At 38.9% G+C, this 15106-nt stretch overlaps 2 protein-coding genes across 3 annotated transcripts; both read left to right on the top strand.

Annotated features, from left to right (window-relative positions):
- The first annotated feature begins 175 nt into the window (after positions 1 to 175).
- Positions 176 to 7110, top strand: zgc:103559. Of its 2 annotated transcripts, XM_042483860.1 has the most exons (11): positions 176 to 343; positions 433 to 584; positions 1618 to 1732; positions 1827 to 1973; positions 2057 to 2102; positions 3154 to 3247; positions 3343 to 3529; positions 3641 to 3779; positions 6498 to 6670; positions 6776 to 6808; positions 6890 to 7110. In XM_042483860.1, exons 1-11 carry the CDS (start codon positions 197 to 199, stop codon positions 7040 to 7042), a joined length of 1386 nt encoding a protein of 461 aa, XP_042339794.1. In that variant the 5' UTR covers positions 176 to 196; the 3' UTR covers positions 7043 to 7110. The 2 variants fall into 2 exon arrangements, with proteins under 2 accessions (XP_042339794.1, XP_042339795.1); XM_042483861.1 differs by lacking the exons at positions 176 to 343; positions 433 to 584 and adding an exon at positions 788 to 855.
- A 2035-nt stretch (positions 7111 to 9145) lies between these two features.
- On the top strand, positions 9146 to 15067 carry agxta (alanine--glyoxylate and serine--pyruvate aminotransferase a). Its single transcript, XM_042483862.1, has 11 exons — positions 9146 to 9387; positions 10457 to 10649; positions 10980 to 11044; positions 11993 to 12093; positions 12169 to 12239; positions 12367 to 12451; positions 13117 to 13215; positions 13312 to 13381; positions 14307 to 14402; positions 14479 to 14607; positions 14686 to 15067. The coding sequence occupies exons 1-11, from the start codon at positions 9232 to 9234 to the stop codon at positions 14791 to 14793; spliced, it is 1173 nt and encodes a 390-aa protein (XP_042339796.1). The 5' UTR covers positions 9146 to 9231; the 3' UTR covers positions 14794 to 15067.
- The last annotated feature ends 39 nt before the right edge of the window (positions 15068 to 15106 follow it).

The following is a 15106-nucleotide window of genomic DNA, read 5'->3' as shown; positions in this document are numbered from 1 at the left end:
CTGCTGCGCATGGTCAGATCTGAAATTCAGTGTGTCACACAGACAGCAGGGGTCAACCTATGTTTGTCCTCTGCACTGTTCAGGAGGGGGTGGTGCATCCGCTCCACAGTGAGCTGCCGACCTGCAAGTTTCTCATCTGAAGAGCAGATGCAGTTGCAGCTTGTATTGTACTCATTAACTCTCAGCAGGGACAGACATGGAGCTCGGTTCAGCGGTTAGCGCAGTGAGGAGTAAGAGGGTGCTGCTCGGTGACGAAGTCCGACCTGCTGTCATCGTAATAAAGGATGGGAAGATCCATCAGATCCTCTCTGACAGCGACTTCACTGAAGCTGCTGCCTGTGAGGTAAGCTGGCTCTCGTTGGTCATGTGCAGTGATTTAACACTCCTCATCATCAGTGTGAACTCCTGTGTGTAACCCGACTGTGATGGCAGGTGCTGGATGTGGGCGACAGCGTGGTGATGCCAGGCGTTGTGGATTGCCATGTGCATGTGAATGAACCAGGCCGCACCTCCTGGGAGGGTTTCTGGACCGCCACCAGGGCTGCTGCAGCGGGAGGAGTGACCACCATCGTGGACATGCCGCTGTGAGTTTGAGACTTCCCCCTCCCAAAATCAATCATGACCCACATGAGGTCACCGGTGGAGGGTAAAGGTTGCAGAGTAAACAGTATGTGAGACAACAGTCCTCACAGTCCAATCGCCAGAAGAAACTGTTTGCATTGTACATTTCTGCAAACCACAGATACTTTGCATTTGTACATTTCATACCCATCATATCAATGTTTAAAGAGACGTGACGGAGTACATGAGCGGACTTTGTCATTTCGAGGAAATGGTGGATAATGTGACAACTAAGTAAGGAGGCTGCCAAGCTACACATTTCTGTTTGAGACCAACAAATAGCAAAACCAGATATTTTTAGCAACCTGTCTCAGTTTTTCCAGCCATGTTTGTGCCACCAAATCTGAGTATTTTTTTGAGCAATTCATCGCTATGTTTCCAGCAGCATTTGTGCCACCATCTGTAGTGCTACTGACGTGTTGCGATGTTTCCAGTGGTGTTTGTGCCACCAAACATGGGTGGGTTTTTTTGCAACTTGACAAAGCATTTCCAGCAGATTTTGTGTCACCAAATGTGGGTGTTTTTTTTAGCAACTTGACAAGGCATTTCCAGTGGAATTTGTGGTATCACTATCAAACATTTTTAGCAACCTGTTGCTATGTTTCCGGTGGCGTTTGTGCCACAAAACGTAGGTGTTATTCAGCAACTCATCGTTGCGTTTCAAGCAACATCCGTTCCACTAAAAGTGATTGTTTTTGAGTGATCCATCACTACATTTACAGCAGTGTTTGTGACACAAAACATGGGTGTTTTTCAGCACCTTGTCGCTTCATTTACAGCTGCCACTAAATGTGGTTGTTTTTTTAGTTGCTGAAAAAGCTAATACCTATTCATTCATTTTGCCATTCATTGCCATGTGACAACCTCAAATGTAGCTGCTTATTATGTTTTAATTTACAGGCTATATGGTTTGAGAAAATTGGGCCAAGGGAAAAACATTTTTGAAATCTAAGATTTTAAATGTATCACCAGCAGTGATTTTGTTTCTTCCCACAGAAATAGCATCCCACCAACTACCACACTTAAAAATTTTCGCGAGAAGCTGCAGGAGGCGACAGGACAGTGTTTTGTGGACACAGCATTCTGGGGAGGCGTGATCCCTGGCAATCAGGTAAGGTGCAACAGCATGGACAAAAGTGAACACATTCTCTGCCAGACTGAGCTGAATAACAACCGAACACAAACAACGGATGTTCTCCCTACAGCTAGAGCTTCGGCCCATGATCCAGGCAGGAGTGGCCGGCTTCAAGTGTTTCCTCATCCACAGTGGGGTGGAGGAGTTCCCGCATGTGACTGACTGTGATCTGCATGCAGCCATGAAGCAGCTGCAAGGCACAGGAAGTGTCCTGCTGGTAACTCGCCACCCGCTGCATCTTCCATAACACGACAAAAAAACTGTCATGTAACTGAAACGCCTTCTGCTTCGTCCCTTTAGTTTCATGCAGAGAGAGATGTTCAGCCGACAGCAGAGGAGAATGGCGGTAAAGATAATTTCACAGCATACAATAAATCATCTGTCCGTAGGCAGGTTTCCATCACAGATTTGCACAAAACTTAAGCGATATTTTCGAAATGTCGTTAAAACACAATTGTGAGATGACTGTGTTTCCACTGAGTGATGCTGTGCAACTTCTCCTCTGGTGATAACATCCCAGTAACCATGGCGATGGATGTTCAAAACATTAGTAGCTTTATTTCTATTGCAGCCACCGCACTAGCCATCATCATTTCCAATCCAAGGCCACGTAGGCGTGTTATGGAGCTATGATGGAAAGGCGAGCCCCTTATATGTGGGAGCAGCCACATATGAGGGATTTCTGGGAGCTGATAGTTCACGATTTCACAGAGGAATTGTGAATTGAAAACTTTCTCAGAGTTATGTGATGCAATAACTGCTCTTGTAGCTCCTGCTGCACCATGAGGGAACCAGTTCCTACTGACAAGCACATAGACACAGCATCATGTGAGCTAGAACAGACTTAAAAGGGTTTCCACTGCAGTTTGGACAAATATGGCATTTTCCAATCACCTGAATTACCACCTAATGCAAGCACTTTTTTTTTTTAAATTAATTATAAAAATGTAAATGGGAAATGACATTGACGTGTTCCCATTAGGGTTATTTTATATTCACAATTTAAATTTACGCAATTTAAGGGTTAATGGAAACCCGCCGTGAAACACACCCTATTTTATCTCTTTCAATGTAGTTTAAGTATGCAACTCAGTTTTCCCGTGTTTTTGTTTTAACGTGACTAATTTTAACAAAAAGTTTTGAAACTGGTCCAGTACTGATTGAAAACGCTGCAGCGGGGAAACTCACTCCTCACTGGAACAATTTCAAAACTGATGTTCCCATTCGTCATTGAGAGACAAATACCTGGAAAAAAAAGGTCCAGGATGGAAAATGCCAAATTAACCTTTAAGAAAGTCAAATACAAATTTGGGATTATTTGCAATGCATTCAGCTAAAATCATCAGAAAATAGTGTTATCTGACTCTCAGCCGGACCTACTCCCCTCCCTGTTCTAGACCCTTGTCAGTACTCCACCTTTCTGCAGTCCAGACCAGACGTCATGGAGACAGAAGCGATTCGCACCGTCACACAACTCTGCCTCCAGTACCAGTAAGAGCATCAGCGTGGTGACGGTAACTACAGAGGATCCTTCAGGTTCTACTTGTAGCTTTGATGCCACAGCGAGCTCGCTCTCTCTGCTCCAGGGTGCGGTGCCACATCGTTCACTTGTCCTCTGCAAAGCCATTGAATCTGATCCAGGAAGCGCGGCAGGCCGGAGCGCCACTGACCGTGGAGACCACCCACCACTACCTCAGCCTGTGTGCAGAGAACATACCTGCAGGGGCCACACAGTTCAAGTGCTGCCCCCCCATCAGAGGAGCTGCTAACCAGGTGAACAGGGGAGGACGCTCAGTGGATTTTCAACATAAAACTGGGCTGTACTTTGTGTTCTTGTGTTTTAGTCTTCTGCCATCACTAGCGGATAATTGACTTTGTCTACAGGAGCAGTTATGGTCCGCGCTGAAAGCCGGGCACATTGACATGGTGGTGTCCGATCATTCCCCCTGCACCCCCGATCTGAAGAAACTGGACAACGGAGACTTCACTGAGGCTTGGGGAGGAATTTCATCGCTACAATTTGGTAACTACAGATTAGCGACAAACATCAGGGTTCACATACATTTTTATGGACGAAATTAAAAACAAGGAAAGAAACTCAAGAAGCACAATGTCCCGCTTACTGCTGACATATTTGCTGAATGAATGGACTTTTGGAGCAAAGCTCTAAACTCAAGTCCGACTCGAGTAACAAATTGGTTGACTTTAGACCTGAACTGACACAATCAAAAATAGACAAAAAATATTCACCAAAACAAACGCCAATGACCTGTGAGTTCACTTGGACTTGAGCCTTTAGACTTGAAAATACTTGATATCTTTCCCTAAAACTGAATTTATTTCTGAATCAACTAACATTAGCACTTTTCATTCAAGTAAACACTTAACAGCCAGATGATCCACTGAGTTTGAACCAACCCGACAGCAAACAGTCAAGTTGCAGGATTGAACCGTGACGAACTAACGTTTTTTTAGAGCGCCAGTTGGAAAAACTGATTCAAAAGATAATTTCATAACGTAAAAACCTACGTGGTCATCAACAAAAAAAATTGCAGTGTGCAAAACGTGAAGTGTGCGAGACAAAACAACTTCTGATAAACTTGTTTTGATCCCAATTTTAAAAAGCATTCACCATTTCTGTAAATTTAACATGATTACTTTATTGTTAAAATGCCATCATTTTTGGTGAGGAGTGACTTGTTTAGGACTCTAAACTCAAAGTTTAGGAGATGTCAGTCTCGGCTACGTGGGGACACAAGACACGACTTTGGACTTGAGTGCAAAGACTTGTGACTTGCAAAAAATTAACTTGGCCCCTTCTCTTGTATTTTGACATTTCAACTTACCTGACCCCCGGAGGTTTATGTTTAACGTGACATTATCGCTGTCTCAGTGATTGTCTCATCAATGTCTTATTGAATCCGTTTTTAGGACATTTCACAGATTTGAGGACGTGTGTAAGATTTTAGGATGTTTCTATTGTTTCCATTTTACAGTGCTTCAGGGGTTTGGGGATTTCTCTCGGATTTTAGAACATTTTTCAGATAAAAGGATGTTTTTACAATTTAACAGTGTTTCTCAAATTAGTATGTTTTTAGGATTTTAGGACATTTCTTGGATTTTAGATTTTCTTCTGGGATCTTTGGGCAGATTTTAAGATGTTTCTAAGATTGTATGACATTTCTATGTTGTAGGATGTTTCAAGGATTTTAAGATGCTTCTAAGATTTTAGAACATTTATAGGATTTTGGGACATTTCCTATCAGCCGTAAATTGAGATTTTATGCAGATTTTGTTTGTGAATTTACATTCTAATAAGTGTTTTAATAACTGAATATCAGGCTGTGAGCAGAGTGTGAGAAGCAGCAGCATCTCTGGCTGCTGTCAGAGTTATGGCAGCTTTTACATTATTCACTGTCTTATGGAGCAGCTCCAGGATCTGTCTCGACATGACAAATCCTCTCTGCTGTTCAGCTGAAGGAGACACCGACTGGAATTCACAACTTAGACCTGCTCTGCAACATTACAGGCGATTTATGCATATTTCCTTTTTAAGGTGGATTAGTTTCTCTCTCCTCCTACACATCAATCCGTCTGACAGTCACCCGCAGTGGGCGAAGTTCACAGGGAGGTAAACAACAGCTGAGTGTCAGTTTAGAGGACAGAACAATCATTTACTGTCCCGACACAGAGAGCGAGCGGTCAAAGTCTGGCACCAGGAGTCGGATCCACAATGATACACAAACTATGAAAACCCTCATCAATATTTGATGCTGTAAGTTCAGTCCTCTGGGGGCTTTGTAGCACCCCATATGATCATAATTCCTGACAATGAAGTAAAAGTTGCACTGATTACTAATTCATTTTTTAAAGTGATCGCAACAGTTCACACAAAATAAACTGCAGATGAGTTTTCTGACTGTTTGTGCAGAATTCTTCGGCTGAATTGTTCATCTCCAGTACTGCAATCCAATCTAACAAATAATAAGTACTTAAGTCCTTTATTTAGTATTTGTACTTTACTTGAGTATTTATAGTTCTGTCAACTTTCACTTTTACTTTATTACATTTCCTAAATAAAATGTGTACTTTTACTCCACAAAATTTTAGTCACTAAAGTGTTGGGAAGGAAAGGAGGATGGATGGATGGATGGATGGATGGATGGATGGATGGATGAGGGAATGGAGGGAAGGAAAAACTGCGTCCCACCAAGATGCAGGACTGAACGCTGCAGAAAGACTTTTAATGCTTTTAAAAGAACCACTATCTTTAATTACTGCAGTTTTGCAAACTGAACTTTTGATATACTACATAGTTATTATTATTTTTGTATATTTTTATCGAGTATTTTTTTAGTATTTATATAGCATAGTATGGTAATTCATTCTTATTTATTTATTCATTTTTCTTGTGGATCATTACAGATATGCTTTTATGTTTTTATGTTAAGAAAAAAGAGTTCTGACTGCTTGATCTTTTATTACTAAAACTTACTTGTACTTTTACTTTCAACTCTGAATTACATTTAATATCATAAAATTACTTTTGATACTTAATTACAATAAATATCAGATACTTTAAGTTTTTTACTCGAGCAATATTCCAACAGGCGACTTTTTCCAAAGTACCTTTCCTCAAGCATGGCTTTCAGAAACATCACCGTTTTCTACTTGGTAGAGTAATTACATTATTGGGTTTTATTACATTTTAAATCAGGTTAAGTGCAAATTCTGTGTGCAGGTTTGCCTCTGTTCTGGAGTTCGGCCAGTAAACGAGGCTTTCAGCTGTCTGATGTGGTGAGACTCCTGAGCCAGAAAACAGCCCAGCTGAGTGGTCTGGACCATCAGAAGGGCAGCCTCGCCCCCGGCTATGACGCCGACTTGGTCATATGGGACCCAGAGAGAGAATTTGAAGTCTGTATCAGGAACTATAACATCAATAAACACCTTAAATCTGCGTGCTTATTTAGGATACTGAAAATGCCACGTATTCATTTGATTTTCTGTCGCACTTCACAGATAAAAGAAGCGAGCATACATCATAAAAACAAGGTAACCCATGTAAAATGAGTAAAAACATGATGTAAAAAGCATTTTTTTAATGACTGAGCTTATGATGATGTGTGTGTGCAGCTTACACCTTACCTCGGCGTCACGCTGCAAGGAGCGGTGCGTGCGACCATCGTCAGAGGGCGGCTGGTGTTCAGAGAAGGCTCCTTCTGCCCCGAACCTCTGGGCAAACATCTCCTCATCCCGACTGTGAAACACAACGACAACAAGCTGTGATCAAACTGTCTGAGTCGCTGTGTCGTCTGAATCTGTGAGCATGCACCATCTTATTCTCCTTATTTATCTCACACCTTATGCTTGTCAGGAAATTTTATGATGTAAACTTTCTTACATCCCAATTTGCATGAATTATCAATCGAAATGTTAAAATAGAAAGTAAATTAATACTAATTAAACCTCTGAAACCTGCATGGACATCTGTTTTTCTTGTGTCATTTAGATGCCTTTGACAAGTATTTAAACCTTTGAAACATGAGATAAAGGTTTATTTCTCTTCAACAAGTTGCAAATTGCAATAAATTGGCAAAAGGTGCTAAGAAAACCACCTGAAAACTAATTTTAAAAATAGGAGAAAGAAAGAAAGAAAGAAAGAAAGAAAGAAAGAGAGAAAGAAAGAAAGAAAGAAAGAAAGAGAGAAAAAAACAAAAGAAAAATCTTACAAAATTATCAAAAAATGAAAAAATAAGAAACTATATTTATGATTATTAGAATTATTGGCACTTTTTTCAAGTCATTTCCTTTTCTGTTTTTGACTTTCCTTCTTATTTTTTTCCTGTAATTTTATACTAATTCATTGCTAATTTTTGGTTTGCTCATGGATTTTTTTCCCAATGTTTTTGAAGGAAATCAAGCCATTTTGCTCAGAGGGTTATATAGCACCTCGTTTTTCAGGCATTTGAAGCACTTTAAGACAATACATTTTAAATGACCTGTAAACCAGAATCTTTGGGGGTTTGTCACATCATGTCATGAAAGATAGACTCTCTTTAGTCATCATCACAGTAAAATTCAAATAAAATAGGACTCTCTTCCCACCGGCCCATACAGTCGCTTCTCTGAAAATGTTTTTGTGTCTTCAAACCTCAACAGTCAGAGACAGAACAAAAGTTTCCTGTTTGGTTTTTAGATAAATGAGATTTAACACGTGATTCAGCACCGTGCTTTAGTTTAAAAGGCATATTATGTATTTTATTTTGGTTTTTGAAAAAATATTTTCAAACTCTTTTCCTTAAAGCCTAAAAAACTTATTTCTAGTGGAGCTAGTACAAACTAAGTTCAATTTACTGATATTCGTTAACTACCTCAATCCTGTCCTGAAGCTTTTACGGAGGATACACAATGCCCTTTTACTGGTTATTATTTTTTTGAATTTTGTCAGCAAAGCTGTGGTTGATGTGTGGTTAAGGTTTAGGCACCGAAACCATTTGGTTACCGTTGGTGGAAAAAAACAACCTCTTTTTGCAGCACTATCCCAGCAGGAAACACAGTGACGTCTCCGTTTGGAAGAAATAAAAAATTTAAAAAATCCTTTCATGACACTGGCAGGGTGCAACAAAATATCCACATCTGGGGGCTAAAAAGCAAAGCAATGACGCACTAAGACTCACACTAAGAATCAATACCGTATCACAAAACATAACTTATCAATACTCAAGTGTATCGATATTTTCTTACATCCCTAAATCCGGGCGCTTTCTTTATGACCTGTGATGGTACACTATCTTTTTTTTATCTATGGCTTAAGTTTTGCACAAATCTGTAATGGAAACCACCTAATGAGTCACTAAAAAACACACGGTTTTGCTGTTTGTTGGTCTCTGACAGTCTGCAGCTTGACAGGCGTTTTGTCGTCCACCTCCTGACGACAAAGTCAGCTCATGTACTATGTCACCTCACAAACATTGATATGATACATATGAAACATGAAAACTTGTTCGTGGTTTGCAAAAATGTAAAATTCTTCTGAATACTGCTGAAATTCTGCAATTTTACCAAATAAACTGTTAAGAAATAAAACTGTACTTCTGTTTATACCCTTAAATCTAGTTCACTAGACTTTTGCAGCCCTTCCAACATTTTCTGATCTTATACAAATTGTCCAAATTTTCATAAGTGAAATCTACAAATCTCATACAGTAAACTGATTTATGATGCAGGTTAACAGGAGCGTTTGGTTGTGGAAAACAGGTCATGTGATCCTGTAACCAGGGCAAAGCGTAGCAGTGTGACAGTGAAGCCTGGCGCTCTGAAGAGTCAATGATTAACTCCTGAGGACATGTTGGGTGACTTCCTTATCTTTGGACAGACCTCTGTGGTCAGACAGAGGGGTGTGCTCAGCTCAGGCTTTGTCTCACCTGCTTCTGCGGCTTTTTGTGTTTTCACTGCACTGTCACACTGCTGGGAACATGTCCGTCTCCGTGCCGCCACCAAAATGCCTGCAGAAACCTTTGGCGGTTCCTCATCGCCACATGTTTGGACCGGGACCTTCCAACGTGCCTCCGCGGATCTTGGAGGCCGGGGCCAACCCCGTCATTGGACACATGCATCCGGAGATATTTGAGGTACCGCAGGACATGATGGAGCCTATCAAGAGAGAGAAAAGATCAAGTTAACCCTTCGGGCTCACTCTGATATTACACACACTCGCATCACTCGCACACAAAACACACTTCTCAAGATCAGGCTTTAAGAAATATTATACATTAATACTATTTTCTTTTTTCATTGGGTTTATCTTCTCAAACCAACATCAGTCCCAAAAAATTATTAATAATTAGATTCATATAATAATTATTAATATAATATTTTTTGTAATGATGCCATTATGTTTTAGATGTTTTAGATGAAAAAAAACCCCTCAAAAAATAAAAAGAATTATTTTCAATATACTACATGCCAAGTAGATTATTATTTGAATGTCACAGCCTGGGATATGTCAATGGTTAGCAGCAATATTCATTTTTATACATTATTTTATGTGCAGTGTCAAATACTCACACTCACACTGCTCTGCACACAAAATGCACTTTTCAAAATCAGGCTATAAAAGATATTTTACATTAACATGATTTTCTACTTTCATTGAATTTCTTTTTTAATCAACATCAGTTTCTATCATAACTATCAAATATTCATTAATGTTTAGATTTTCAACCTTTTCATTGCCAGATTTTTGTCATGTCACTGTTTTGAAATGAAAAAACACAAAACTGAATTATTTCTGAATTATTTATAATGTACTACATACTTGGTAGCTTATTTATTTATTTAATCAAATGATTAATTGATTGATTTTCCCAGTCTGGGATATGTCAGTGATCAGCAGCTACATTGACTGTGACAGGTCACCTAGTGGAAATAGCATGTATTTCCTCCATATGCCAAATATGGTGCAAAGGTTTTCAACATCATTCTGCACAGAGAAACAACTACTCAGTTTCAGAGAGAGTGATCAGTGTTATTGTTGTCAATGTGTTTAATTTTCAGGTAATTTGCAAATTTTGGGGCCATGTCTTGTTCAGTTGCTTATTACCTTCTCCCCGTGTTTTTTGAAGAAATCAAACCATTTAGCTCAGGTTACAAAGGGTTAAACTACCTTTTTCACCAACCCTCACTTATTTACTGTCACAGATCATGAGTGACATTAAAAGTGGAATCCAGTACATGTTCCAGACACGCAACAACATGACTTTAGCGGTGAGCGGCACCGGTCACACAGCTATGGAGTGTGCCATCTTCAACGCAGTGGAGCCCGGCGAAGGCGTCCTGATGGCGGTCAACGGCATATGGGGAGAGCGAGCAGCAGATATGGCGGAGAGGATAGGTAAGACCTTATTTTATTTTTTTATTGTAAGCGAATCCTATAGTTTTTAGTAACCAACATCTGAACAGGAATAAACAGTGCATTCAGATGCGGATTAATCCACATTTGATGCATAAGTATTTGCAGCGGCAGGAAGTTTGATGGAAGACTGATTCAAAATAAACTCCATCATAATGAAGAAATATGTCACCCACTTTGGTTCTTGTAGCCTTTTTTTAGACAAAAATGCAGATACCACCATTCTTATTCTTTGTGTAGTAGTTAACTGATGGAATAATCATGATTCAATCATGATTTACCAGCCGGATATCCTGTGTTTTAACCCAACAGGTGCCAGAGTAAATACCATAGTGGCGCCCCCTGGTGGTTTCCTCACTAACGCAGAGATTGAGCAGGTATCACTCTGATTCTCCAATTATCAGGTTACTTTGATACATTTTGTTAAAGCAACTCAGGGTGTCCATTTAACAATTATGCCTTTCATTTTAGATAAAGCATGGTATTATTGATTTACTCTTATAATAAATTGTTGATTTTTTAACTTAAAATTGTATTTTTATTTTTTTTACATTTTTTTATTCAAACATTGATACTATTGATTATTTTTTGACATTTTACAGATATTTTGTATCACTTTGTATTTGTATTACTCATTAATTATTATTAGAAGTAGTAGTGTTTCATTTGATTGATTCATTTTGAACATGTAAAAAAAGAAATGAATAATCTAAATAAAACAGTGATCAACAATTTCCTCAAAATGTAATTACAGTCTTCATAATATTAAAACAACAATAATAATTTGAATTCTTTGTTTTGAACAGTAAATAACAAATAAACAGTAATCCTAAAGCAAACTTTCTAATCCACTATTTACTGTGTATACAAGTCAATTTGTTTGTTATTATCATGATCAGCATTGTCATCATCATCATTTTAATTTGATTTATTTATAATGAACACTAAAAAAAATAAAATAAAATAAAGTGATCTTAAAGCAAAATTGCAAATACACCTTTATACAAGTAACTATTTTTGTTTTTTTATTATCATTATTATTGTGAATATTATTATTGAACAATCACAATTACAGCTCAACTTAATTTCTCACTTTTATTGTCACTATCTCTATCTCTGATCGTCTCTCCATGTAAAGGGTTACTGTGTGTGTTTCTCATCCAGAGATGGACATTGAAACTTTAAACTACTGATGTCTGCCTTGAATTTATCATCATCACATTATCACAAAACTGAGGGGGGGGCTAAATAAATAACAGTCTAAACAAAAATAAAACTTGTGTGAAAGCTGTAGTCTGTGTGTTCATACTGTGGTGTCTGCACAGGCGTTATCCAAACACCGGCCCGTGCTGCTCTTCGTTGCACATGGAGAATCCTCTACAGGAGTCTTGCACCCTTTAGACGGCGTTGGGCAGCTGTGCCACAAGTAAGACTCCTCTGTCACCATCACACCTGGAACATAAAGGTCAGATTAAATCTGTGTAATGACTTGTGCACGCAGGTATAACTGCTTGTTTCTCGTCGACTCTGTGGCGTCTGTGGGAGGAACCCCTCTGTACATGGACCTGCAAGGTTTAGTATGAAATCCTGAGAGATGTTTTCAGTCTCTCTGGGGCAGCTGAAAAAAAAACATTAACTGTGTTATAATATCTGTTTTAAATAAACCAAATAGAAGTTTTTGTTTTGTTATGATCTGCAGAAATAGACATCCTGTACACGGGATCCCAGAAGGTTCTGAATGCTCCTCCGGGCACAGCGCCCATCTCCTTCAGCGAGAGAGCGTGGTGAGAGACGTATATACAACCAATACTTTGAAATCAAAAGATCATGTGAATTTATGTTTAAACCTTTGGGACCTGAGTTAATTAGTTTAGCAAAAACATGGAAATAATGCAGTAAGCAATAAAAGAAGAAATTCTATGAATAATGAATATGTATTATTATTGTCTTTCCGTAATGACATTTTTTAAAACATTCTTAATTATTTATCTTTTTATTAATGTATATTGTGCACCACAGGGAGATCGCAGTTTCATTGTATTTCTGTTCATATGATGACACATAAAGATCTTCTTCAAGAAGAATGACTGCCCCAAAATTTAGCAAGAAATTAGTAAAAAAAAAAAATAACCTGAAAATTAATTAAAAAAACAAAATAGAATAAATTAATTGATTAATTTAAAAATAATAATAATAATAATAATAACAACAACAAGGATAGTAATAATCATAGAAAATTTAAAAGTAAAATGACATGAAAAAGAATGTTGAATACATTTTTTAAAAAAAGAAATGATGTGGTGCTTAAAAAGTTTCCTCATATTTTGGAAAAATAAACAAATGCACTAATTTGCTCAGGATTCCAAGATTTAAACACTTGTGAAAAGCGTCTCAAAGCAGCATTAAAAAGTGATGTTGCTTTAGTGTGAAAGGGTTAATCTGTCCACAGCCAGAAAATATTCAACCGAAAGACAAAGCCCGTGTCGTTCTTCTTGGATCTGAGCTGGCTCGCAAACTACTGGGGATGTGATGGCAAGCCGTCAAGAGTGTGAGAGACGAGAACATATCAGATCTCAAACTGTTGTCTCATTTTTAACCACCAGTTTCTGAATACTGCTTCATCTCTTTCATTTCCTCTCTAAAGATATCACCACACAGGTCCAGTCAGTGCATTTTACTCTCTGAGGGAGAGTCTGGCTGTCCTCGCTGAAGAGGTGGGACATGTTTGAATTATTTATTTGGTTTTAATCTGTTGGAGCATCAACGTTTGTGTCACTGAGCAGGTTGTACAGTGACAAAAATGTACCATTCCACCTCTGTAATAACATGTCACAACAAAACATCTAATTAACCAATAAGAAACCAAACAGTCCAGTATGTTCACTCGCCATCATCCAGCAGCACAATTCATTAATATCATAAAGACATAAACAGAAACATTATCAAGCAGAACAAGCACAGACCTCCCGCAGCCGACGCCTCCAGAGATGTCCCCCAAATCAAAATCTAACCTAACACCTACATCCAACAACACAAATCTACATCAGTGATATCAAACTTATGGCCTGTGGGCAAAATCTGGCCACTGATAGGGTGCTGGGTGGTCCCGCAATGATTTTTTAATTCACAATAAAAAATAACGTGATTCACAATGTGAATTGTTTTTGTCCTGTTAGTCTCCGTAAGGTGTCAGAGTGAATAAAACAGCATCAAAATAGAGCTTGTTGATCAAAAAAGTGCCAGTGGAGGATCCCCCACACCCCCGACAGAGGACACAGCTGAGACACTAATGTCCTAAAATAGAAGAGAAATGTTCAAAAATCATAGAAATATCCTAAAACCCTGGAAATTGGAGAAATGTCCTAAAATCTCAGAAAAGTCCTAAAATCCAAAAAGTAACCTAAAATACTAGAAATGTCTTAAAATCCTAGAAAAATCTTCAAACCCATAGAAACACCCTTAAATTTGAGAAATGTCCTAAAATCTGAGAAGCAAAGCAGGCTGAGTGTCCCTGCTGTAAATGCCCAGTGCTGTTACACTCTCCCTGATTAGTTCCCTGAAATTGATATTCTGGGTTATGCATCAGCTTTTTCATGTTTTGACTGTCTGCCTTTGTTTTGGGTTTTTTTGCATTTTAAGGGTCTGGAGAATTCATGGGACAGACATCAGAAAGTGGCGGAGTATTTCCACACCGGTCTGGAGAACATGGGACTCAAACTATTTGTCAAAGAAAAAGTGAGTCCAGCGTTCTGTTTTTGGGTTATGCGTCCATCCGTCCCATTCTTGTTAATGACTCTACTGGTTGTTGCAGAAAGCGAGACTGCCTACGGTCACCACTATTGTTGCTCCGCATGGATACGACTGGAAAGAGATCACATCCTACATCATGAAAACACATAATTTAGAGATTTCTGGGGGCCTTGGACCTTCAGTTGGCTTGGTAAGAAAAATAAAATCTGCCAAATATTTTGAATAATAGTTTGTTTAACTAAATCCCAGATATTTTGGGCGTTTTCAGGTGCTGCGTGTGGGACTGATGGGCTGTAACAGCAGCGAGGCCGGTGTTGACATGGTGCTGGCAGCACTGAGAGACGCTCTGAAACACTGCCACAAGAGCAAAGTGTGAAGGTTGCTGTAAAGATTACCCTCAATCAGCTCTACTGTCATGAGAAGGAATTAATAAACCACTGTTCTCAGTAGTCTGTAGCACCTTCTGTCAGGTCTGTGATCTTCGATTACCTACTTTTTAAAATAAATATATTTTCACTGCAATCTGTGTTTTAACGTTGACATGGTGGCAGTCATGGGTCTGAGAACAGAGGGTGTCGGACTGTAAGTCGCCTTGAGGCAAAGTTGTGAATTGTGATATTAGGCTATGTAAATAAAATTGTTTGACTTGACTATTCCACTATATTAGATAACACTGCACACTTACAGAG

Source organism: Plectropomus leopardus, chromosome 3, assembly GCF_008729295.1.
Source record: "Plectropomus leopardus isolate mb chromosome 3, YSFRI_Pleo_2.0, whole genome shotgun sequence".
Taxonomy (NCBI): Eukaryota; Metazoa; Chordata; class Actinopteri; order Perciformes; family Serranidae; genus Plectropomus; species Plectropomus leopardus.
The sequence above is the reverse complement of the archived record's forward strand: the minus strand, read 5'-3'. Positions and strand labels throughout refer to the sequence as shown.